The sequence below is a fragment of the Sebastes umbrosus genome, chromosome 3, assembly GCF_015220745.1.
Source record: "Sebastes umbrosus isolate fSebUmb1 chromosome 3, fSebUmb1.pri, whole genome shotgun sequence".
In the NCBI taxonomy this organism is placed as follows: domain Eukaryota; kingdom Metazoa; phylum Chordata; class Actinopteri; order Perciformes; family Sebastidae; genus Sebastes; species Sebastes umbrosus.
Window position 1 is genome coordinate 18,476,558 of NC_051271.1, and position 26,328 is coordinate 18,502,885.

General features: G+C 39.4%; 1 protein-coding gene across 4 annotated transcripts in view; it reads left to right on the plus strand.

Annotated features, from left to right (window-relative positions):
* Positions 1–381: 381 nt before the first annotated feature.
* Positions 382–26,328, plus strand: part of LOC119485402 (cdc42-interacting protein 4 homolog) — a 28,568-nt gene continuing 2,621 nt past the window's right edge. The window contains exons 1-12 of one of the 4 annotated variants that reach the window (XM_037764993.1): positions 382–640; positions 8,891–9,006; positions 9,145–9,198; positions 11,061–11,208; positions 11,347–11,409; positions 13,861–13,965; positions 14,261–14,389; positions 14,610–14,756; positions 16,938–17,099; positions 20,250–20,420; positions 20,629–20,652; positions 23,640–23,749. In XM_037764993.1, coding sequence (XP_037620921.1) covers positions 617–640; positions 8,891–9,006; positions 9,145–9,198; positions 11,061–11,208; positions 11,347–11,409; positions 13,861–13,965; positions 14,261–14,389; positions 14,610–14,756; positions 16,938–17,099; positions 20,250–20,420; positions 20,629–20,652; positions 23,640–23,749 — 1,253 coding nt within the window. In that variant the 5' untranslated portion in view covers positions 382–616. The remainder of the gene's footprint in view (positions 641–8,890; positions 9,007–9,144; positions 9,199–11,060; positions 11,209–11,346; positions 11,410–13,860; positions 13,966–14,260; positions 14,390–14,609; positions 14,757–16,937; positions 17,100–20,249; positions 20,421–20,628; positions 20,653–23,639; positions 23,750–26,328) is intronic. The other 3 variants (XM_037764994.1, XM_037764995.1, XM_037764996.1) reach the window with 3 other exon arrangements.

The window sequence follows — 26,328 nt, forward strand, 5'->3', positions numbered from 1 at the left end:
TCCTCCCTCCTCTCTCTCTCCCTCCCTCCCCTCTCCACCTCTCTCCCTCCCTCCTCCCTCCTCTCCACCTCCCTCCCTCCTCTCTCTCTCCCTCCCTCCTCCCTCCTCTCTCTCTCTCTCTCCCTCCCTCCTCCCTCCTCTCTCTCTCCCTCCCTCCCTCCCCTCTCCACCTCTCTCCCTCCCTCCTCCCTCCTCTCCACCTCCCTCCCTCCTCTCTCTCTCCCTCCCTCCTCCTCCTCCTCCCTCTGTCTCTCTGGGACAGGAACTAGTTGGAGGAAACCCGTCTGAACATCTCTCTCTTGTTCTCTCTCTCTCTCTCTTGTGTTTTCTCTCTCTCTCTCTCTCTCCTCCCTCCTCCCTCCTCTCTCTCTCTCGCCCTCTCTCTCTCTCTCTCCTGGTAGAAACAGGACGGCCGTGTGTCCGTGCCAAGGAGAAGAAGGCGTAGACTTCCTCCAAACATTTCCTCCGCCATCTCCGCTTTCGAGACTTCTGTGGAATCTTTGTAACGACTTTGTATCTGTTTTGTTTTTCCACCTCCTCCACCACCTGGTTGTTTGTTTCTCTGAGAAGGATTCCTGCTTTTCCTCAAACCTCTGAGCTTTAAGCAGCAGCAGACATGGACTGGGGAACAGATCTGTGGGTAAGTTGACAGCTGACACGAGAAGAAAAAGAAGAGTCCTCTGAGATATATCAATCCCTTCAGAGTAGGCTGCTGCTGTTGTTTCTGTCGACACAACATGTACTTGTTTTTCCACGGTAGGCCCTGGGTTAAGTAATGTTGAGAAAGCAGCAGGAGTCTATCTGTAAAGACTGCAGCCAGAAGGATTTCGCAACTCCTGCTCCTTGCATACCTTATCCTAAGCAGAGGGGGGAAAAACAAGAGGTTTATTACCACTCTGTCTTTATCTACACACTGTAGGCTGAAGGTGTTTTTCCCTTTCTCACTCCTCCTTCATGCATGCTCTGACTTGTGCATTTGTGACAACACTTCTCAGTAAGTGTTGAAGGCTCATTTGTGTGACTTGTTGTCACTGCATCTGGTCAGTGTCTCTCTCTCAGCTGTGAAGCACAGTGACAGTCATCAGGTCAGACAGCCCCCTCATCACTCACACCACCACCAGTCAGTATAGGGACTGAACTGGTGGTGGCCACTGATCCAGGTTATTTGCATTCATTTCCTGGTTAATCAGTCTTAATCTTGGTCTTTAAAACATCAGGAATTTAATAAAAAGTTACAAAAATTAGACAAGATTCTGTTTTCAGATTGCTTATTTTGTCCAACCCAGCAGTCCAAAACCCCAAAGACATCCTGTTTACTACCCCATAGGACACAGAAAGGCAGGAAATCCTCACATTTGAGAGGCTGAAACTAGAGAATGTTTGGCATTTTTGCTTCTTAAAGGGTTAATCAATTGTCAGAATAGTACCTGATTTAATTTTCTAGGAGATCAATCACTTCAGCTTTACACTGACCACAGACCAGATGTGGAAGATGACCTCAAGAAAATGCACGTTATGTACAGAATGTGTTTTGGCTTAAACGAAAACATCCTGACTGTGATTGTCGGTTTAAATAGCTGAATTTAAGAGTCTCATTTTCTTTAATCCGGCTGTGATTGTGTTCAGAGTCTGAGTTCATGCCTCTGAGATTATTGCCCAGACTGGGTGAGGCAGTTTAAAGCTGCGTTTGTTGACAAAGTGGTGAAAATAATTCAACTGCGGCCGCTTGTGTTGTGCTTGATGGGGATCTGATAAACGGTGGATTAATCAGATTTTATTGTGGGAAAACCAAAACACAGCATAGCTAGAGCTGAAATTGGTCGATTAATCGATTAGTCAATTGTCAGAAAAGAAGTCGGCAACCATTATTTTCATTATCGATTAATCTCTGGATTATTTTCTTTGTTAAACGACTAATTGTTTGATCTATAATATATGAGAATATAGAGAAAAAAAGGCAGATCGCACTCTCCCAAAGGAGATTTGTCAAGTATTTAATACTCTTATCAACATAGGAGTGGGCAAATATGCTGCTTTATGCAAATGTATGTATATATTTATTATTGGAAATCAATTAACACAAAACAGTGACAACTATTGTCCAGAAACCCTCACAGGTACTGCATTTAACATAGAAAAATATGCTCAAATCATAACATAGCAAACTGCAGTCCAACAGGCAACAACAGCTGTCATTGTGTCAGTGTGCTGACTTGACAATGACTTGCCCCAAACTGCATGTGATTATCATAAAGTGGGCATGTCTGTAAAGGGGAGACTCGTGGGTACCCATAGAACCCATTTTCATTCACATATCTTGAGGTCAGAGGTCAAGGGACCCCTTTGAAAGTGTGTGGTTGGTACCAATGGATTCCTTAGGTTTCCTAGTTTCTTCAGTATCTTCACTCTAGCTTTAAAACTGAGCTTTACAGCTCTGAGAGATCGATTGCGTTAACGCGTTAAAGAAATTAGTGGCAAATCTGCGTTAATGCATTATTACTGCGTTGACTGCCCTACTTAATATCCCTTGTTCTGTCTGACCAACAGTCCGAAGCCTGAAGATATTCAGTTTAGTATCACATCGGACAAGGAAAAGCGTTTCAGCTATGTGAGCAACTGTTTTGATTGGGGCTAGGCAATATTACGATGTATATCGTCAAAACGATATATAAATGTCTATTGTATATTTTTTTCTATATTGTTTCTAACGTGATATAGGCTAGAAACAATATAAAGCAGGTGACACACACAGAGAAGATAATTTGATATACTGAAAGTGAAACAGCTCTTTTAAAGGGATAGTTTGTGTGTTTTGAAATGGGGTTGTATGAGGTACTTATCCATAGTCAGTGTATTACCTACAGTAGATGACGGACGGCACGCCCCCAGTTTGGAGAAACAGACCGGAGTACCAGCACAGGAGCAAAGCAATACAGTGCTGTGGACGGGGATGGCAGAAAAACACCTAAAAGAAAGTCTCACCTAGAAAAATCAATATCTATTTAAGTGTACACTATATTTAGAATATTTTCACTGCTACCTTACCATCATTACACATTATTCACATTATTCACATTATTTCCTTTTATAATTGTAATGTAAATGTTATTTCCTTTTATAATTGTAATGTAAATGTAATATAATTTATTATTTAATGGAGCTTCCTAGCGAAAAGTATTTCACACGTTTGTACCTGTACAACCGGCGTGACAATAAACATCTTGAATCTTGATCAGGCAGCCTTTTCCTTCTCCTTTTCAACAGAGAACTGAACTGAAAGTGAAACTTGTCTATGCTCTCTCCAAAGCCAGCAGCCTCTGATGACAGAAACAGTATAAATATGTTTCACTTTCCGTCAGTTCGCCGTTGAAAAATATTCTAAATATAGTGTACGCTTAAACAGATATAAATCTTTTTAGGGGAACCTTTCTTTTAGGTGTCTAAAAACGTTTTTCTGCTGCCCCCTTCCACAGCAGTACATTGCTTTGCTCCGGTGCCGCTACGCCTGTCTGTTTCTCCAAGCTGGGGGCGTGCCGAGCATCATCTACTGTAGGTAATACACTGACTATGGATAAGTACCTCATACAACCCCGCTTCAATACACCTGAACTATCCCTTTAATGCCAGGTAAATATACAGTTTCACCCTTTTGTAGCTTCAAGGTTGAAAAATCACCTCATTCCTCACAGTCTGGCTGTATATGATGTATCAGCCTCTCATCATTTAGGCTATATGAGGTTTACACTGAGTGAAAGATTAAACTGCAAAGACTTGGTGGTTTTCAAGGCAGCAGTTTTGATTTAGTAAATCAGTTTGAAACTAGAATGGCACTCGGAGAGCGCAGACCTCCGCCAAGGTGCCGGACTTTAAAAACAGCTCACAGCTCACAGCTGGCGGTACCGTGAGGTGGTCGGCTTATTATTAACACGCTGTGTTTCCGTGTAACGTATCGGCGGATGCCTCTCTCATTCAGCAGCCTTGTTATGTCTGCATAGCGTTACACTACGTTGTCTCTCATCCCGTCAGCTACCGCTTTTTTCTTTCTCACCGCGGAGGGCCAGAAGCTCCCGCACCTCGAAGTCTCGCCACACATCCACACACGTATCTCTCTGCTCTCAGAAGGAGGCGGGGTCACGAGTCATCAACGTGTCATCAGCTACACAGCGCACGTGTTATACCCTGTGGTCTTAAAGCTCAGGATAATCAGAATCCTTAAAAATAATCCTGAATCCGGATCAAGGTCCGGATCGCCACCAAAATCTAATGGATTGTTCATTGTGCTACACTCCACCCCTCCAAAAAATGTCATTCAAATCCAACACAAACTTTTGGAGTAATCCTTCTAACAGCGAGACAAACAAACCAATGCTGGTGAAAACATAAAGGCCTTGGGCCAAGGAGGTAACTAGCCTGTAGTCACTAAGAACTGAGGAAGGACTTTACACACAAGTGTAGTACAGATTTGTGAATAGCTGGTGCAATCCAGTCCAGCTCTGCATAAGTTCAAACTTATAACGTCGCTAAATTGAGATTTATGCATCACAAACTAGTTCTAATGTAGAGATTAGCTGTTACTAAATATATGTAGGTGTTGCATAGTTAACTGAACCAACTGACAAAACGTTAGGTTGTAGTAAAAGTAAAAGAGGTAATATGGTGTGACTTGACACAATTACAATCGATTTACAGTGTAGTTGCAATATGTTAGGTACATAAACAATTCCATTCATGCGTGAAAAAATACATTTAAAAGAGATGAAAAATACACATAAGCGTTACAGATACACGCAAATGTACGTGTATAAAAAAGGATAATTAGAAACATAATAAAGATACATCAACTTAAATATATATTCAAGTAAAATAGTGATAATGACATATATGCCATTTTAATGATAATAAACCTAACCTATGATAAAATAATTAGGGATGCACCGATTGTGAAATTCCGGATGGATACCGATATTTAAAATAACAATTTAGCCGATACCGATGTTTTTGTTGTTGTTATTCATTCCAAAGACTTCTTCATTACAAAAATAAATAACTGAGCTGTTTTATATAAGTCATTCATACATTGTCTTTGAATGAGCAAAAATTCAATCAAATGTATGAAACAACCTCTAGTATAGCCTTCTTTCACACGAAAAAGATTCTTTTTAAATTTTTAATAACAACACAACATTTAGCCGACAAGTGCCGACAGTCAACAAGGCGAATATCGGCTGGATCGGATACCAATGTTCCCTAAAATAATAATTAAAAATGTTTTAAAATAAATACAATAAAACAATAATAATATTGGAAAAGAAAATTACAAAAAAAAACTGCAAACACTTCAGTGAGACACACATGCATTTTGCTAATTCACTAGCAGATTCAAGATTCAAGATGTTAATTGTCACACCGGTTATACAAGTACAATCGTGTGAAATACTTTTTGCTTCCCAGCAAAAAATAAAATAATATAAAATAAAAATAATAGTGTATTTACAAATAATATACAGTATAATAATAAAGGTCTTATAATAATAAAAGGTTCATTTTAAGCTGTGCACACAGATTTCTCTGTCTGAGAATATATCAATAAAACAAAGTGATACCTGCGGTTTACAACAGCTAATATTAACATATCGCCTGCCTCCATAAAACTGTAACCTTTGGACGTTATGCTAGAGGTTGTGATGCTGCGGTGACTTCCTGTTTACACATTACTAACGACATTTAAGTCCTGATGGCGCAAACTGATTTAGTGAATCACTAGTTTGAAACGATAAGAACTTTACACAAACTTTATGGATATTTGGTGCAACCAGTTTCGCAGCTTACGCTATGAATGAGATCAGCCTGGTTCAGGAAACATATGCTGTGTGTGTGTCGTCACGGTGAGGGGTGGGACTAGTCCGACCGGTTCCAGGGCTTGTAGAGGCCCCTGGGACCGTCAGTCACAGGGCGGAGGTTCACACTGAGCTAATGATTATCTCATTCCTGAACCCTCTCCGTCTTACTATCAGTATTTCCTCCTCTCGCACAAACATGCAGATGTGTAATGGGGCGTAGCAGCAGAAGTATTAAATTCATGCAGGAATATATCTCAAAGATTCTTCAGTCTCTTCCTCGCAGTTTGTTTCTCGTCCATCTGACTTCCTTGATCACTTGTGCAAAACGTCTATTTCACTCCATCGTCCTCTTATTTGTTCTAATCCTGTTCGCCCTCTCGTATCCAGGACATTGCTAACTGTGTTACCTAATGATCTCCATTTAGCTTCCCCCTCCTCTGAGGACTCAATATCTATGTCTCTGGCTCCAATAGACCCTGCGCACACACACACACACACTAGAGCAACAATAAGGTGGAGTCTTTCTTTGTGCTCTTTGTCACATTCTCCTTCAGTGAACCTTTTACTGTATGTCATGACTCTGTACCTTTAAGACAGTGGAGGCAGAGAGGACAAATGTTACCTGTACGACAGGTTTGTGTGTTTGTGTCTGTGTGTGTGTGTGTGTGGGATCGTTTTTTGAAGGGTTGGATGTATGTAAAGAGAGAGCGAGGAATGTTGAAAGGAGAGTTTGCTTTTATTCTCTAATACACCTTTGTACTTTTTGTGTGTGAGAGGAATTGAAAGAACGGTCTGTGTGTGTGTGTTTGTGTGGAAGGTTATTCTTAGACTCCCAGTTTCCATTTGTGTCAGATCCACAGCCTCATGAAATGTTGAAATGCTTAGTCGATCGACTACTCGATTATTCAGCAGCTATTTTAAAGTTACAGTGTGTAGGTTTTGGTGGCATCTTGTGTTGTGGTTGCAGATTGCAACCAACTGAGCACCCCTCCGCTCACTCCTCCCTTTCCAAGACTGCGGTAACGTCAGCCACCGAGTACAAGACCGTGTTAAGACCGTTCGCCTCTCTCAGAGGCCATCCTTACCATAATAACACTACTGTAGGAGCAACGGAAGTCAGACGGCAGCTGGTGGTACCCAAGAGGCAACCTCTGGTGCTGAGAAATGAAGCCAGCCAAAAATCAGATATGGTGGAAGCAGAGACATCTGTGTATCGTAGTGCAGAGTAGTGAGATTGACCTGACACCAAACAAGAATTTTCAACAAAAGATCATTTAGTACAACAAAAACCATAAAAGAAAAGTTTACAAGACATAAAAATAAACATTTTATGAACAATATAGGATTTTTTGCACTTTTTCTACATAGTCCTTCAGTTTTAGGGAACCAAAATGTACAGGATAAATTAAAGTAAACTTAAAGTCACCATATTTATTATTTGGTGTTAAATTCTTTCCAAGTGCCTGTCTGAAGTAAGGCTGCAGCTAAAGGTAGTTATCGTTAATTTTGAAAAATGACTAATTAAAACAGTTGCAGATTAATTTTCTGTCAGTTGGCTAATTGATTAATCAGCTGTCAGCTCTAGTTTGAAGTCTGTGACCCACTGACATTAACAGACACTTGTTATGTTGCCTACAGTATGTTCCTCTGTCAGCCAGCTTCACTTCTTGTTTCGGGGCTTTTTGCTTTCAGTCTGGTTTTCAGTAGGTGAAACACGTGATAACTTAGACTGAGGTCATGTGACTGACTCGGCTAGTCCAGAACGTTTCACTGTTTGACCTTTTATTAAAACTCCTCAGTCTCTGTGTGTGTTTTTAGAGTCATTGGCCCGTTGCATTGTCTTAAAGGTCCCATATTGTGCTCATTTTCAGATTCATACTTGTATTTTCTACTAGAACATGCTTACATGCTGTAATGTTCAAAAACTCTTTATTTTCCTCATACTGCCTACCTGAATATCCTCATATTTACCCTCTGACTGAAACGCTCAGTTTTAGTACATTTCAACGGAATTGCAACTGAATTGCGTTGCTAGGCAACAGTTTGGCTTTGTCTAAAATCGCATACTGTGCACTACACACTCAATATATGTACTATAATTCAAAATACTTTTATGTGAATGAACATTAGTATGAATCTTTTCGGGCGCACTGAGTAGTAATTTACGTCGTCACTTCCTGAAAGCCTCCTTGCCGGTTGCAGACATGTAACCATGGTAACCCGAGCCAACCTCATGTGAACAAAAAAAACGGTTTGTGAGAATCAAAGTCTGAATTAATTTAAATATATAAGCAAAGAGAAATCTTAAAGTTAAATCAAAGCGTTATTAATGTTACAGAGCTGTCTGTCAACGTCGTCACTACCGCATTGCATTGTGGGATATATACGCCGCAGTGTTGCGTACTTTAATATTTCTATTAGTTTCATACTAAGGTTTCGGAAATACTTAAACATCTCACATACTGTTTTAGCGTAAATGGCATGTTAGTATGGAATTTCGCAACCCTTGGTTCCATGTTTATTTCCTGTCAGCTGATGTTATTCACAAACACTGCAGCCAGAAATAAACTGGGACACATTTAGAGTGTTTACGTTTAAAACGATGTAATGGTCTAAATATTGTATATTTGTGACATCACAAAATTACAGAAATCCTGACGGCTTGTTTCAAAGGTGCAGTTTCTGAATATGGGCTGTGTGTATTTCGCCGTTTCAATACTTTCATAGTATTTCTATAGCACTTAAACCTGCTTTTTAATAAAAGAAATAGAAATAAAATCTCACTTTTTACAATATGGGACCTTTAAAATTGGAATGTGCACAAAAATGGGTGCAAGTTCAACACTGATGTAACCACCCTCAACTTTAACTTCATTAACTTTGTTTCAATTCCAAAATGCTGGAGCGCAGAGCCAAAACAATGAAACATGTGTCACCATCCAAAAAGCTTTAGACTGCACTGTGTCAGCTGTATCGCTCAACAGATGCAGCAGCGTTTGTGTGCTTATACATGTATGAAAACATGTTGCTTTGTGCTGTTCCTCTCACAGGACCAGTACGATCACATCGACAAGCATACGCAGTGCGGCCTCGACCTGGTGGAGCGCTACATAAAGTTTGTGAAGGAACGGACAGAAATAGAGCAGAACTACGCTAAACAACTCAGGTGTGCTTTTTGATTTTTATAAGCTTGTTTCTGAAGGTGTATTTATATCTACATGAATTGGGAACTTAACTGTATTGTGCATTTATGTATGTGAGTGTAATAGAGAGTCACACTGCTTCTTTTTCACTGTCTTAATAGGAATCTATCAAAGAAATATGCCAAACGAGGGAGCAAAGAAGAGCAAGACTGCAAGTAAGAGAACAATAACAATTGCCATTCTGTTGCTAGGGCAACAGCTTTGGTGCAAGTTTACTTCCCGTCATCTACTGCATTAATAAACACTGCAACAGGAAATACAAAGGGTCCCATTTAGACTGTTTATGTGGTCAATTTTGAATAAGTCCATATATAAATTACAATGTACTACTCACTAAAAAGCCTTAGTCACTGTTGCTATAAGGCTGTCAAGCTTTCCGTTCTTGCACCACACATATGCAGTAGGAATGATAACGGTGGCAGATTTACTACTAAAAACTTGCACTTTGATTTCACACAGATGTAACAAAAGCAGGCTTCTCATTTCTAGCTGACAACTATGGATGGTGTCAATTGTTTGAAAACTCCATCACCAGTTCACTTTTGATGTTTTGCGTTGACTCGTTTTAAAATGACAATCCTGTAAAAGCGTCTGAAATATGCACATGAAGGCTACATGTTATAATGCTAAAAGGCTGATGCTAAAGCTCAGGAAGAAAAATCTTTATCCGAACCAGCTGATGATCCATAGAGAACACATGGAAATACTAGTTTGTTCTAGTATTATAGTGCAGTATTGTAAGTAAAAATGTAATTTATTCATTCTGACGTAACCCTTAGATGGTTTTAGTGCTTACTGTGGAAAAACAAAACTTGGACAACAAGCAACACCGTGGTTCTATTTATGATTTAACGTTCTTATAGTCAAAACGTATGCGTCACTTATAAAAAAGAAAATAATTTGAGGATGAGGAATAACCGATGATGATATTTTACACATCTTTGGCTCGAGAATCTGGGGTTTAAAGTTACCCAAGATCAAAAAAAAAAAGAGCAGACAGACTACTGTGTGAGTTAAAGGGCGGGTCCATCTGCTTTTTTTTTTTTTTTCAAATGGAAACACCCACTCAGCCGTTGCAAGAAGCAGGTACCAAAGTGAGCTAATCATGAAGCTAACCAATAAGGTTATGAATAATGTGAACGCTAGCACTAGCTGAGTAAATGTTAGCTGTACTAAGTTTGGAAATAACTGAAAGGGCTAGTTTGGATTTTTATGAAGTGGGTTTGTATGTATACTCTCACGTTCTGCAAGGTTAAATTACTGGTTTTGTGAATGGAGTCTGGTGGCTTTGAAGAGAGCGAGATAACGGCTTCAGTTCCCCGTTGGAAAGGGCTGTCTGACGGTGAGGTAAAGCAGCTGTGGACGGGAACACCAGAAAAATGTACTTTAGCCACCTTAAAAAAGGCCCACCTCAATTTAAGTGTACACTATATTTAGAATATTTTCACTGCTTTACCTTGCGACTTACCTCGCCATCTTGAAAACCACCAGACTCCATTCACAAAAACGGTAATTTTACCTCCCACAAAACGAAAGAGTTGCTGGTCTAACGCTGCACCGTCAGTTTGTTTATGTTATTGTGTGACTTTCTGTTCTGTACATAGCGTTAAACTCTGATATAGTAGCATCTTGGCTCCCACAGGGTGGATGTTAAGGTCCTGAAAAGATATTCTTCTAAAGAAACCTGTAACTCCACTAAATAATAGTAGTTATCTTAAAAATAATGCAAAGTTTCTACTGTTGTTTGTAAGCTAGTTAACAGGACATGCTAACGTTTGCAACCAACGCAGATAAGCACTCACTTTAATTCATCCATTTCATGTTTGCTCATGTCTTTTATACATATCACACACTTATTAGAGCACATCGCTTCGACATGCGGAGAGATCCAAAGCTTGACAGTGCCTAGTTACGGTTGCTAAGCTGTCATTGGATTTGGGTTCCGCAATTGGTAAATTAAACTTTGGTCTCTCCAGCTGTGATGATTTTCCTAATTGTCTTTCCCTCCATGCTGCAGATTCAGCAATCACGCATCACTCCAGGAGATCCTGAACGAGCTGAACGATTACGCCGGCCAACGGGAGCTCATCGCTGAAAACATGATGACCGGCATCTGCGTGGAACTCACCAAGTACCTTCAGGATATCAAACTGGAACGCAAAACGGTGAGAGGAGGAAGATCACACGGGGGAGGGAGGGAGGACAGAGGGAACAAGGAACAGGGAAGTTTGGCAGATTGAAGTGGTTCACTGAGTCATCATCTTAAACTGCAGCTCATTAACTGAAACCTCTTTCTTCCACAGCACCTGTCTGATGCCAAGAAGGCCCAGCAGAATTTAGAGGGCACCTTTAAACAACTAGAAAGTGTGAGTCACGTGTTCTTGTTGCTTACAGGCATCTAGTTTGGATCACATGATCTCCTCCCAGGGTCCCATTTCTTCCGATTTATTGCAATTTTTCACACTTTTTTTTCCCCTTTTCGTTATCTCAACATGTTTCTGGCACTGCACAGTGTGTATAAGCCCTACTGTTTCCACCCAGACGGCAATAGAGCTACACCAAATGCCTTTTCCCAGCGGAGGAGTGCTGCTTGCGACACTGCGGCGCGGTTTGAGCTGCGCTCGCCGCACATAACAGCAAAGCCGGCGTGGCGTGGCACAAGCCATTGGGAATAACAGGTTTCAGACCGCAGTGGTAGCGTCGTTGCGTTGTGTCTGAACAGATCTTCAGTTAGTGAGAGACAGAGAGGGAAATGGAGAAAACTAAGAGAAAGAAATACTCAAGCAGAGTGAAAAATGAATGAATGAAACTGATGAATATTAGCCTAGGTCATACCAGAGATTCACACAAGTTCAGGGTGAATTATTACATTTTCTTTCCTGAATATTAAAAGTAAAATTAAAAGTAGGCCTATTAAAAAAAATAAATAAAAATACTGTTGCAGTGTACTTATTGTTTTTTTCAGGGCTGTCAATCAATTAAAATATTTAATCATTCTCTTCCTTCCCGACCAGCTAGTAGACATGGTTGGTACTATTGGATTTTCTGGTTTTCTACTTTCATATGATGCCAGTATCTCCACTGTAGCTTTCAAACTGAACCTGGTACAACCTCCGAAAGATCGATTGCGTAAATGCGCTAAAGAAATTAGTGGCGTTAAATCAAATTTAGGTTAAGGCGTTATCGTGTTAACTTTGACAGCCCTAGTTATTTTCATTCTTTACCAGTCACCAGAATGCAGGAAAAGACTCTGAAACTCAATTTCTTCTGGGGGACGACCCCCAGACTCCTACTTTGGTTTTGATACCCCCCCTATTTTTGAGGTCTCAAAGTTGTATGAGTATGATGATTGTTATTTAAAGGATTTGTTTGCCTAAATTAGGAAAAGAAAATCTCACTTACCTCTTGCAGTCATGCAGGTAGTTTTTGTGGTTTTATTTTACAGGTCTGTCTTTCCCATAATTTCCCAGCAATTTCTTAAATGTTTCCTGGAATGAACTGTTAAAGAAGTACTACTACTACTACTACTACTACTACTACTACTACTACAACTACTACTAAAACTAATACTACTACTAATAATAATTATAATAATAATAATAACTATTATTATTATTATTATTATTATCATTATTATTACTATTATCATCATTATTATTATTATTAATAATTATTATTAATAATAATAATAATAATAATAATAATATTATAAGGGGGAATTCAACCAAAGTTCATAGACCTTTATTTTAGTTAGTTTTGTTGAGAACAAAATCAGTTTTTGACAGAGGAATTTTCTTGAAAGGAAACCCAAGTAAATATATATTCATAATTCATTTATTGTTTTATTTATTTATTATTCTTCATATATGTTGAATTATGTGTTTGCCTGTGACAAATAGCACATTTTTGCATGTTCAGGATTCAAGATTCAATAATCTATTGCCATATCAACTGCAGTTGATTAGGAATTATTTTTTTTGTGCGCTGAACAACAAAACATATAATCACAGAGCACACACAGCAAAAACACAATTACAACACAGTAACTGTGAAATAAATACAATAGTGCAACTAGATGGCTCATGCCCATAGTGACAAATTAAAGTGCATGTGCAGACCTGCTGTGCACGGACTACAAGAAGTTAAGCAAGTTTCACTGTCACAAACTGTCACTATATCCTGACAGTAATGCATGAGACATCTTCTAGTGGACTGTTTAGCTGTAAAATGAGAAAGTTTGCTCTGGCCGGTGGGCGGTGCTATGTTTTGGCTCGACTGTTTTCAACATGCCGGCCGGGTCACAAACGTTCTCATTTTAAACAGTACACTAAATGTTTCTGAAAACATTTGAGGCGAGAAATAGGCCTTACAGTAACAGAATATTGATTCATATTTGATCAGCGCTGCCTAGTTTGACCGTTTGATCTGAGTTCGTGGTTTCCACGAGCAGAGATTGAGAACTGCTGGAGAGAGACTGCTCGGCTTTGATTGGTTGTTGCGGTGAAATCTTGCAAATGCCATTGGGAGCACAAGGAGGATAAAGAGGAACATGATTTTTGAACAGATTATCTGTCTCATGCACTACTGTCAGGATATAGTGACAGCTTTCTAAATATTACTTTTAATCATATTTGTTCAAAGTTACCGACTGCAGCTTTAACACACAGTAACATAACGTGCATTATTTGGTGGACAGTACCCTTGCATTTGGGACTGTGTTTCCTGACTGAATTGTTAATACTACTGAAGCTTTATTCAAGTGTATTAATTAAAGTGTATGTCTGTCTTTGTGTTTGTGTGTGTGTACATGCCTGCAGACTAAGAAGCGCTATGCCAAGGAGTGGGCAGAGGCTGAAAAAGCCACACAACAATCAGAGAAAACAGAGAGCGACCTAAATGCCACCAGGCTCGATGTCGAGAAGGTAAACACACACACACACACACACGCACACACACACACACACACACACACACACACACACACGTTAGCATCAACAACTGAGCACAATTTTTTTTTCACCTTTGGTTTTTATATTTTCAGTCAACAAAAGAAGTCCTTGAACTTTCCTTGTCTGCCTCCCTTTTTCCCCCTCCTTGTCTCCTCTCTCCACTTCCTCCCTGCATCCCACATTTCTCCCACTTTGCATTTTGTTTTGCATCATATCTCCCTCTTCCTGGATCCTTTTCATGTTCCCCTCCCTATCTTTCGCTCTGAAGGCCAAGCTACATGCCCATGCCCGCACACACACAGCGGAGGAGTGCAGGAACGACTATGCAGCACAGCTCCAGAAATACAACAAGGAACAAAACTTCTACTACTACTCAGAGATACCGCAGATCTTCAATGTGAGACAGAGACACACGGAAACACACACACACTCACAATGCAGCTGGGCAGAGCTCACACACCTGCTTAAGTTACGTAATAGAAACCAAACACACCCTTTCAAAATGTGATCCTTCTCCAGTGTTTTCATAAGCATTTGAATGTGACATTTATAAACACAGACAGTGTGAATATAATATGGAATTTAAGGAGGCAGTTGTATGTTTGTGTGTCGAACAGAAAATGCAGGACATGGATGAGCGGAGGATTCGGCGGCTGGCGGAGGGCTACTGCCAGTTTTCAGACATGGAGAAGAAGGTGCTGCCCATCATCACTAAGTGTTTAGAGGGGATTTCTGCAGCAGGAGTGAAAATTGATGAGAAACAGGTAAATGTTAGATGTTTGTTTGACTGTACGTGTGTCTATTAGGGCTGTCAATCGATTAAAATATTTAATTGCGTGATTGTCCATAGTTAATCGTAATTAATCGCAAATTAATCACACATTTTTTATCTGTTCAAAATGAACCTTAAAGGGAGATTCGTCAAGTATTTGATATTTTTATCAACATGGGAAGGGGCAAATATTCTTCATGCAAATGTATGTATATATTTATTACTGTAAATCAATTAACAACACAAAACAATGACAAATATTGTCCAGAAACCCTCACAGGTACTGCATTTAGCATAAAGAATATGCTCAAATCATAACATAGCAAACTGAAGCCCAACAGGCAACAACAGTCAGTGTGTCAGTGTGCTGACTTGACTATAACTTGCCCCCAAACTGCATGTGATTATCATAAAGTGGGCATGTCTGTAAAGGGGAGACTCGTGGGTACCTATAGAACCCATTTTCATTCACATATCTTGAGGTCAGAGATCGAGGGACCCCTTTGAAAATGGCCATGACAGATTTTCCGCACCAAAATTTAGCGTAAGTTTTGAGCGTTATTTGAGTATAGTACAGTATGACATGGTTGGTACCAATGGATTCTTTAGGATTTCTAGTTTCATATGATGCCAGTATCTTCACTCTAGCTTTAAAACTGAGCCCGCTACAGTGTAAAATCACAATTTGCATTAAAGCGCTATTATCGTATTTCAAATATATTTAACACAATCAGTTACATTTCTATTAACTCACAAAAAGCAACTAAATTCTGATTTGACAATGTTATTACCGGGCTCTTCCAGACCTTTACATGAAAAAATTTATTCTTTTTAATAAAAAGAATAAAAAAAAGTCCTCCTGTTGTTCACTATAAAGTCATGAATGTTGAACACGTTATTATCGAGTTAACTTTGACAGCCCTAAAAGAAATACAAACAGGGCAGAGCGTTTTTCCCCTATAGCAGAATGATAGTGTGTGGAGCCAGACGTTTCTTTAGCACCGACACGGGGCTGTGGAGACGAGTCTGGCTATGCAAGACTACTGCGGATAACCCCTGCTGTTGTTACCTTTGGACAGAGCCAGGCTAGCCATTTCCCCCTGTTTCTAGTCTTTATGCTAAGCTAAGCTAATCGCCTGCTGGTTGTAGCTTCTTTTTTGCCGCACACATTAGATTGGTATCAATCTTCTCAATGTCCTCTTTGTCAAGAAAGCGAATAAGTGAATCATTTTTTCCCTGTGGAGTTTTCTTGTAAACAAACAAAAGTTATGTTTACATTCAGTGTTACTCACCAAGATGCATTGTGTATATCCTTGAGGTCTAACAAATGTGTTTACTACATTTCCTTCCTCATAAAAACAGTTGCAAAGAAGATTTTTAAAGTATTTTAAATCCTGCATTGTTTACATGCATGTTTACTAGCTTGCAGTCTTCTTGCACATTGCTGCATTTCTTGGTGTGTTAAAAAAAAACATAGGGAATCTTTAAGGTCACATTTTCTGAATTTGAAATACTGCAAAACCAGTACACCTAGTTTGATTCGTATAGAACTTGCATTTCTGCATTGTGTTCTAGTTTTTGTAAACATTGTGCCTGTTTTGTACATTTTCATGTTGTGTAGTGTGTTGTCTAAAGAACTGTCTTAATGGCCTACAGTACTCTTGATGATAACTGATTGCTAATCAGTGACATAAAGCACATCATTTCCAAAATAATAGAAGGCCCTGTAACGGGTTTCTCTTTCTATGTACACAAGTTTATGAGGTTTACTACAGCAATCCAATGCAACGCTCCTTTTTTTGTTTCAATACTTCATTGAAAGAAAGGAAATGTATGTATAACATGAGCAAGGCATCCTTACTAATACATAAGTCTAGACTTATAGTGTATAGTGTGATTAGTGTACACCGGCACACACCAACCTGTATACACGCATATATGCATATTAAATGCAACATCAAACCTATTGTTGACACTGTGTGTGTGAGAGCTGTTGATTTATCTCTACAGTAATATTTAAGGCAGGGGTTGTTGTAGGGGATTTTTTATTTGCTCTTCCATATATGTACGTTTGTGTTTTAGCTGTAAAATGTCCTGCTCAGTACATCTTGGTCACAACTTTTTAGTGATTGTGTGTTAAATCTTAAATATGTGTCTGTTTGTCTCCCTGCAGGACTCGATACTGTTCATAGAGCAGCACAAGTCTGGTTTTGATCGACCTGCAGATTTGGAGTTTGAAGACTACACCCAAGGAATCAAACCAGCAACCTCTGACTCCAGCCTCAACCCCCCCAAAGTGCGCGCCAAGCTCTGGCCTTTCAGCAAGAAGAACAAGGTGAATTTGCACTCTGTTCGCATTAGATTCACTTCACTTTGAGTTTGTCATGGACAAGTTATTTACTGCCTCTCCCCTCTCTGCTTTGCCTGCTTCTGCATTTGACAACCTGAAAATCCTCCCTGTCCTGTTCTTTAAATGTAGCTCAGGTAATCCGGGCTAACAAGTTGTTATCGGGCTAAAATGATCCTGTCACGTCTAACCAATGTGACTTGGTCCTTTAAACACAGTTAACAAGGTTGATTTGTTAGTTTTTCTTGAAACATGGCGTGCTCTTATTTCTGAAAACGATAATGAGCACCCACCATATAATTGAGTTCTCATCAGAGAGTGCTTCACAGTTTAAATCTGAAGCCTTAAATAAATTCTAATTATGAAAATAAACCCTGCGAGAATCTCTCTTAAAGCAAATTAAATTCACTCTAGAACCAGAGATAAAATTGTACAATATTTGTGTTCAGTAATCAATCTCATTTAAATAATTTACACATAATTTATGAACCCACTCCAGTTAAAAACTGAGTGCATGATGCAAGTGCATTTAACACATTTTAGTGTTTAATGTCAACAAATCCCATGTAAAGACCAAAACCAACAAAGCGTCAGTCCATATCTCAATACTTCCAGAAAGTTAATCTTTAGAGTGAAGTTAATCTCTTCCACTCCTTGAGGGCACCGGCGCCTTCGGCCGACTTTACTTTTTTCAGAGGCTGTAACAGGCTGAGTTTTAGAGCTAGACGTGAACGCTACGAAGTTCTGCTAAATTTTGGCAAGGAAAAACTGTCATGGCCATTTTCAAAGGAGTCCCTTGACCTCTGACCTCAAGATCTGTAAATAAAAATGCCCACTTTATGATAATCACATGCAGTTTTGTGCATGCAGTACAAATGTGTTATTTTTGCCTATTCTAAAATGATGTATTTGAATATTTCTGCATACTGGGGTCCCTAAACAGTGTTGAATTACATAAATTGGGTATCACTGTAAAACTGAGACTCTTGTGGATCCAATGAGCCCAACTGTATTCATGTGTGATGATGTTAGTCCCCATAGTAGCCATTTCATTGTAGTGAGACCATGGTTTAAAACTTGACCTCACTGTATAAAATGACCTGTGGTGACCTCTCGGATAATCACAGCCTCATGAAACTTTACAACCACAAATAGAGACCCAGAGCATTCAGAGGATGGATGGCTTTCCTAAGATAGACAATAAGGGGGTTTCTGAGCAGATGTAATGCAAAAAAATGCAATTCTTGAAGAAATCTCCAAATGTCAAAAGTTTTTGATACCAAATCACAGCATGGCTTTTTCTATGGTGTTCCTCAAGGACTTGTTGTCCTGATGTGGTATTTTGGAGGGATTATTTATACTTTTTATCAATTCTTGAGTGATAAAAATTGACAAATGTAGCACCAAATCTGTGTAACAAATGATATTAACCCAAAAATTGCTGCAGTAACTTATGAGACATAATAGAGCATGAGGTTGGCCATCATATACTTCCATTCTAATGTTCTATTAATTATTAAAATAAATTGTGAAAGTGTATAAGGGCTAAGCCCTTATACACTTTCACAATTTATTTTAATAATTAATTACGTTTTTATTACTGATTTATGACTACAACAACTTGACACACAGTGTTGAGCTGCATCTCAAATTAATCTTCAGGTTTCAGCTTTCAGATGATGTACACCACTTCTATGTGACATCTACTGTTGACCTGCTATCTCCCCCTAAAACTCCCTGAACCCCCCTAAAAAGGCAAAGATGGGTCTATGAAAAAGAGGGGTGGAGTGGAACAGGTTAAACTTTAAAAACGGGTCACAAATATATATTTTCATTTTTTTAAAAAAGGCCAAATGATAATAATTTAATAATAATAGTAAAACAGCTGCACACTGTAGTTTTTAGCAAACGTTACTCATACAGGAGTAAATCTGTTCGGGACTATTTTCAGCCGCAGATTAATACATATTCAGATTGATTCAAAATAAACTACAGTGCTCATGTTCATTGTAAGAATGAAACATGTAACCCAGTGCAACGGTGTGGCTCTCTGATGTGTGTTTAATAGTTTTTGGACAGCAGTAGAGCTCTACGGCACAGAGGAATGAGCTATATCAGGCTTTGTTAGTCGGATCAATTCATTGTTGGTTTTGGTATTTTAATGGGATTTGTTGACATAAAAAAAAATAAATATCAAAAGACTCATCCTTTAATAACCAACATGTTTTCATTTCAAATAATAATTTCATCAACATTTCTCAATACACATCTAAGAAAGGGTTAATCTTACAGCTAACAAGGGATGCACTGATACCGATACCGGATTGGATATCGGGCCGATACTGACTCAAACAGCTGGATCGGGTATCGCTGACAACGGGGCCGATCTATTAAATTAAATTCTATGTTTGTATAAAATATACATTATATACTGAAATTTTAAAGTTTTGACCAATTTATTGATGCATTAAAAAGGTTCATGTTAATTTTGAAGATGTTTTACCAAGTTGCTGATACACAATTTATTATCTTAATACAGTTCTGTAAAATTGTATCAATATATTTATTTGTTACATTTTGGAAAGCAATGTTTAAGTCAAGCCTGATCCATATTGCTATCGGGACTGAAAAAATTGGATCGGTGCATCCCTTCAGCTAACTGTGGATATCCCTGTACTTTTGCAGGTTTGACGACTTGTTGTAGATACATTTTAAAACCGCTTTAAAGAACTTAAAAATCAACAGTCAAATCTGCACAAAGATCAGGGCCCAGCTCTCTTCTCATTCTCCTTCTGTTGAGCGCTGTAGAAGTGCAAAATGACGCTCACATGGTCTCAAAACAATGCATTAAAACAAACACACACGCATGAAACTTAACACACATTCCTCTCATGTCTTACCCCACCACCCTGTTGCCCTCAGGGACTAATTCTAATTCCAGTCTGCTGCACAGACTTGCCCCAAAACAAGCCTCGCTAGTCTCTCTTTAACTCTTTGTCCACTTTATTACAAATATCTCCTCATCTGTTTGACTCCCCTTTCTTCTTCTCTTCTTTTCCTCTCCTAACCAGTGTCATTTTCTCCCTCCTCCTTTGCTCCTCTTCCTCTGCTCCCTTGTGTTTTCCCTCCCTTCCTCAGTTTGCCCCTCCGTCTTTCTCTCCCCCGTCCTCTCTCCCACCGGGCAGCCTCCCCCTCTCCCTCTCCTTCACCAAACTGCAGCAATCCCCTCTCTCTCTCTGCCTTAGAGAGTTTAATCGCTCTATCAAACCCAGGATTTCCACCTTAAAGATATTACACAAACAGCGCACGGTGAGTGACGACATCTGCTCAGGTCCTCCCCCCTGCTGTCTGTAAATGTCTCCCCTCTCATGTATTCATCTCATTGATGCTATTCATCTAAATACACTGTTATACCTGTACATTCGTACAGTTACCATGCTTGTTACTGTAAAAGTGTGTTTCCCATGTGGTGTTTGTACACCTATCTCACACCGAGTGTCTGTTTCTCTCTGTCTAGACAACGCATGCTGAAAAGCACATGGTAACATTTATTAACCTTACAAAGGGAGTATACTTAAAAGGTGCTTCAATAACAGTATTCTGGTGCTGGATTCTTCTCAAGGGGAAATACTATTTAAGGAGTAACTCTACACTGGATCATGCTGCACTGACTTCTGCAGGAAAAAAGGCCCGGTCACTGGTTCTGACGTTTCCAGAATCCTCAAAGACTCTTCTAATCATCAAGATGAATAAATATTTCATCCGCTGCATGAAAAAAAAAAGATATTTAACCAGTTTCTCAAGTTCAAGTCAAGTCAATTTAATTTATATAGCTCAATGTCACAAATCACAAATTTGCCTCAAGGGGCTTTACAATCTGGACAACATATGACACCCTCTGTCCTTAGACCCTGGATGCGGATAAGAAAAAACTTCCCAAAGAAATCTCTTTAACAGGTGATGGTAGATGGTTTACAAACCAATTATTAACCAATACAAGTAATTCAGTGTTACAAATATCTATCTATGTAATGTTTATAGATGTTTTAAAAACAATATCTTTAAGGTTTGAAAATAATATCTTAATCAATAACAAATACTTATATATATATAGTATATAAAATGTTATAATGTGTGCAATAATAAACTAAACTATATCTATATCTATAAACTAAATTATAGCATTACTAATAATTAGTAAACATTAATTATCATTTATTTGTGTGTTAACATTAAAATAACTAAGTTTAATTAACCATCAATTCACCATTTATAAATGTAATTGTGTTACCAAACACAATCTATCCCCGTCTCAAACCGTTCCTCTTTTGTGGAGCAATTTATACTCTGACAGAAGAGGTTAAATAAAGCTACAATAGCTTCCCCCATTTTGGACTCTCCTTCTGTCCGATTCCCGTTAAAGTGATGACTGTCAGACAGCAAATTTGTCTCAACGTGTGTTGATACAAAAAAAAGTCACACAGTTTTACTTTGAGGCTGTGAGCGCTGATTCCACTAAAATTAGCTCACAGGTATGACCGGGTTTCCCATGACCTCACCTGTAATCACAGCTGGGTGTGGCCAGGTGTGGTCTGCTGTATATGTGAGCACAACCAGCGTGTTGAAAGTGCATGTAGTCACCACTAGTTGTCAGTGCAAGCAGGATTATTTTCCTGTGTGCAGTTACTCTTTAATGTACAAAATGAAAGGCATTTTTCTCACGGCTCAGGGCGCTACATTTCGAGAATCAAGTCTTTATTCTGTGATGCCAAACTGATTTATAACTTCTAATTCTCTCTGTTAAGATCCAAAATCAACACTCTTATTTTGCAAATGCACCCAATGTCCAACATATATTTTATATAAGCTCAGTCAGAGCCAAGAAAATAATAACTCCATGTTATTGTCTTTGTGGCATAGACTTAAAGGGTCAGTTCACCCAAATTACAAAAATAAAGTTTGGGTTTCTGTTTCTGAAATGTCTGTTTCCAACCACTACAATAGAGAAGAATATAAATGAAAATTTGCATTTTAAAAAATTGAACAGCAACATTTCCTTTCAGAAATAGTGTCGTTGCTACTTTGTATAATCCCAACAAACACGCTGTGACCAGTTTTTCAGTCTTTCTCTTGAAGAAATGGTCCCAATCTGTTATTCTGGGGATGTTGTCTTAAAGCTGCAGTGGGTAGAAATGAAGCATCTATATCCTGACAGTAGTGCATGAGAGCGCCTATTTCTTGCAGTGTACTGTTTAGCTTTTAAATGAGAAAGTTTGTGACCCGGCAGCCATGTTGAGATCAGTTGAGGAAATACCAAGCACCGCCCACCAACCTGGAGCAAACTTTCTCATTTTACAGCTAAACAGTACACTACAAGATGTTTCTGAAAACATTTGAGGCGAGAAATAGACATTACAGTAACAGAATAATGATTCATATTTGATCAGCGCTGCCTAGTTTGACCGTTTGATCAGAGTTTGCGAGTGATTGACAGCTGCTTCCGTTGTATGAACAGCCAATAGGAAAGCTTCTCTCTCTGAAATGACCTGTGATTGGCCAAAGTCTCCCGTCACGGGCTAGATGTTTTAAAGCCTGAAAACAGAGCCATGAGGAGGTGCAGAAGTCTAGTTTTCTCTCAGAGCACTTGAATTACAATATGCTGAAAGGTTATTATGGATTTTTGCCAAATGATGCCAAAAACATTTTTCCTACTGCAGGTTTAAATCTGTAATCTCATATTGTTATTTAACTCAGTCTCTGTGGAGAAAACAGGCCCTTTCTTTAGATTTAAGATTATAAGAGAATCATCCATGCTTTAGCCACAATACACAAATCACAAATTTACAAATACACAAATACACAAATCACAAATTTGTTTACCTGCCTCAGTCAGTCTGCATTAGCTCAGCTCAAAGTAGTCCACTCCAAGCCTGCAGCGAGGCTTTTAACCAAACCGAGATATTTAAGCAGTAAAAACTAAAGCTGATTGTGCTTTTGTCATTGTTACTCCTCAACTTAGGAAATCTTTCTCAAAAATCATAGAGAATCTAGATCTGCTCTTTTTTCCCTTGATAACATTTTTTTATTTAAATGATCTTTTATGAATTAAATTGAATTCTTCCACTTACCTAAATGTACATTGGTATGGCATCACAGGAGAAAGAGTCTTACTTGTTGTATATGCATCAGTCCAAAACACTACATAGCTGAAATTCAGCGGTACTCTCAGGGATGTTATACAACTCTGAACTGTCTTTCTCCTCTCTCTCTGTCTCTAACTATGTGTGTTTTTGCAATCATTACTTTCATACCTTGACCAGAGTTTGTTTCCTTGACACAGTATGATTAAGTGTCTCTCTCCTGTTAGGTTTCTCTCTGTGTGTAGACGTCTGATTAACAGTGGGAAAGAGAGCGAGAAACATGGAGGAGTGACATCTGGTGGTGATCATTGATAAGGTTGTCATATACATGGTGCTTAGGATAAATACTGTGTTTGTGCTGTGTGTGTGTGTGTGTGTGTGTGTGTAGCCGCATGCTGCAGAAGATTTCTCTCACCTTCCTCCAGAGCAGAGGAAGAAGAGGCTGCAGGGGAAGATTGACGACATCACCAAAGAGCTGCAGAAGACGCAGGACCAAAGGTGACAACATCACCAACAGCGTCACAGGCTTGTCACAGACCTGTAGTTTCATGATCACAAAATGCTATTGAGTATTAGTATTAAATAATTCATGATGTTCACTGGGATCATATGAACAACAGCTGTCAGTGTGCTGACTTGACTATGACTTGCCCCAAACTGCATGTGATTATCATAAAGTGGGCATGTCTGTAAAGGGGAGACTCGTGGGTACCCATAGAACCCATTTTCATTCACATATCTTGAGGTCAGAGGTCAAGGGACCCCTTTGAAAATGGCCATGCCAGTTTTTCCTCAACAAAATTTTGTGCAAATTTGGAGCGTTATTTAACCTCCTTCGCGACATGGTTTACTTTAAAACCATCAGCAGGTGGACGTGTCAGGAAACAATCTCTATCAACTACTGCAAGCTTTAAACTGCAACAATACCTCTGTCCTTTTTGAGCAACTCGACTCTTATATGTTTTAAATATCAGTGGATCTCCTCGTTGATTAGTTCAGTCTGAATTAATTGGAAATTTTGAGAACTGTATAGGTGAGAAATGTTCTTAAAAGCCCCTTAAGTATTTCTCTATAATGTTGAATAACTGGTAGCTGCTCATTTGGTTGTGGAGAGAAGTGTAGGGGAAAATATCTTAATTATTTTTTGTCAGGAGTTGAGCCAATCTGCTTCATCAGGACTGTGTGAGTGTAGTTTGATGATATTTGATTGGTAACATAAGCAAACATTCCCAGAACTGTAATAAAATCAGTAATAAAAGAGCACAGATAAAAACATAGATACAGATGTCTCTCATGTGAAATAACAAAGGCAGTTTCTTTCAACTTTGGCAGAAAATTGTGTGTTAATGTAGGACTACATCGCTTGATTGAGAAAACTGGTTTTCAAAGCTTTAAATGATTTATTTCAACAATATAATGTGATATCCTTGATATTATTTGTGTGTGTGTGTGTGTGTGTGTGTGTGTGTGTGTGTGTGTGTGTGTGTGTGTGTGTGTGTGTGTGTGTGTGTGTGTGTGTGTGTGTGTGTGTGTGTGTGTGTGTGTGTGTGTGCAACAGGCAAGGCTCAGATGCATACACATTTTTAAATGGTCATGTCTAATTGTTAGCTCAGAGTTGACATAAATACACTACTACATGGCCAAAGTTGTCCAACATACTTCTGTACTGCTGGTCTGGGGCTGTTTTTCACGGTTTGGGATCAGGCCCTTAGTTTCGATTTAAATGCAGCAGCACGCAGTCAGTGATGTTTTGGACAATAGTGTGCTCCTAATTTGGGGAACACCCTTTCCTGTTTCAACATGACAATGCCCACGTACTCAAAGCCAGGTCCATACAGAAATGGTTTTCCCAGTTTGGTGTGGAAGAACTTGACTAGTTCACACAGGATACGACAACGTCTGTCCTTTACAGTGCGACCCTCTCATCGGATGAGGAAAAACTCCCCCTCCCCAAAATGAACGAAACAGGGAAAAAATAAAAAAATGGAAGAAACCTCAGTAAAAAGAGCAACAGAGGAGGGATCCCCCTCCCAGGACGGACAGACGTACAATAGATGTCGTGTGTACAGAGTAACAACATGATGAAAATACAGCACAGACAATCCATATGACAAAAAATAATACATATAATGTGAACATATGTGAGAAGGTGGATCCAGGAGGATGTCAAGCAGCTTCCCGGTGTTACCAAACAGAGCAACACAACCTCCTCTCCATACCAAATAGATAGAGCCAGAGCAACATAACCTCCTTTCCACGCCAAATAGATAGAGCCAGAGCAACACAACCTCCTCTCCACGCCAAATAGATAGAGCCAGAGCAACACAACCTCCTTTCCACGCCAAATAGATAGAACCAGAGCAACACAACCTCCTCTCCACTCCAAATAGATAGAACCAGAGCAACACAACCTCCTCTCCACACCAAACAGATAAAGCCAGAGCAACACAACCTCCTCTCCACGCCAAACAGATAGAACCAGAGCAACACAACCTCCTTTCCACGCCAAATAGATAGAACCAGAGCAACACAACCTCCTTTCCACGCCAAATAGATAGAACCAGAGCAACACAACCTCCTCTCCACGCTAAACAGATAGAGCCAGAGCAACACAACCTCCTCTCCACCCGAATAGATAGAACCAGAGCCACACAGCCTCCTCTCCACTCCAAATCAATAGAACCAGAGCAACACAACCTCCTCTCCACACCAAATAGATAGAGCCAGAGCAACACAACCTCATCTCCACTCCAAATAGATAGAGCCAGAGCAACACAACCTCCTCTCCACGCCAAATAGATAGAGCCAGAGCAACACAACCTCCTCTCCACGCCAAATAGATAGAGCCAGAGCAACACAACTTCCTTTCCACGCCAAATAGATAGAGCCAGAGCAACACAACCTCCTCCCCAGGCCAAATAGATAGAGCCAGAGCAACACGACCTCCTGTCCACGCCAAATAGATAGAGCCAGAGCCACACAACTTCCTCTCCACGCCAAACAGATAGAGCCAGAGCAACACAACTTCCTTTCCACGCCAAATAGATAGAGCCAGAGCAACACAACCTCCTCCCCAG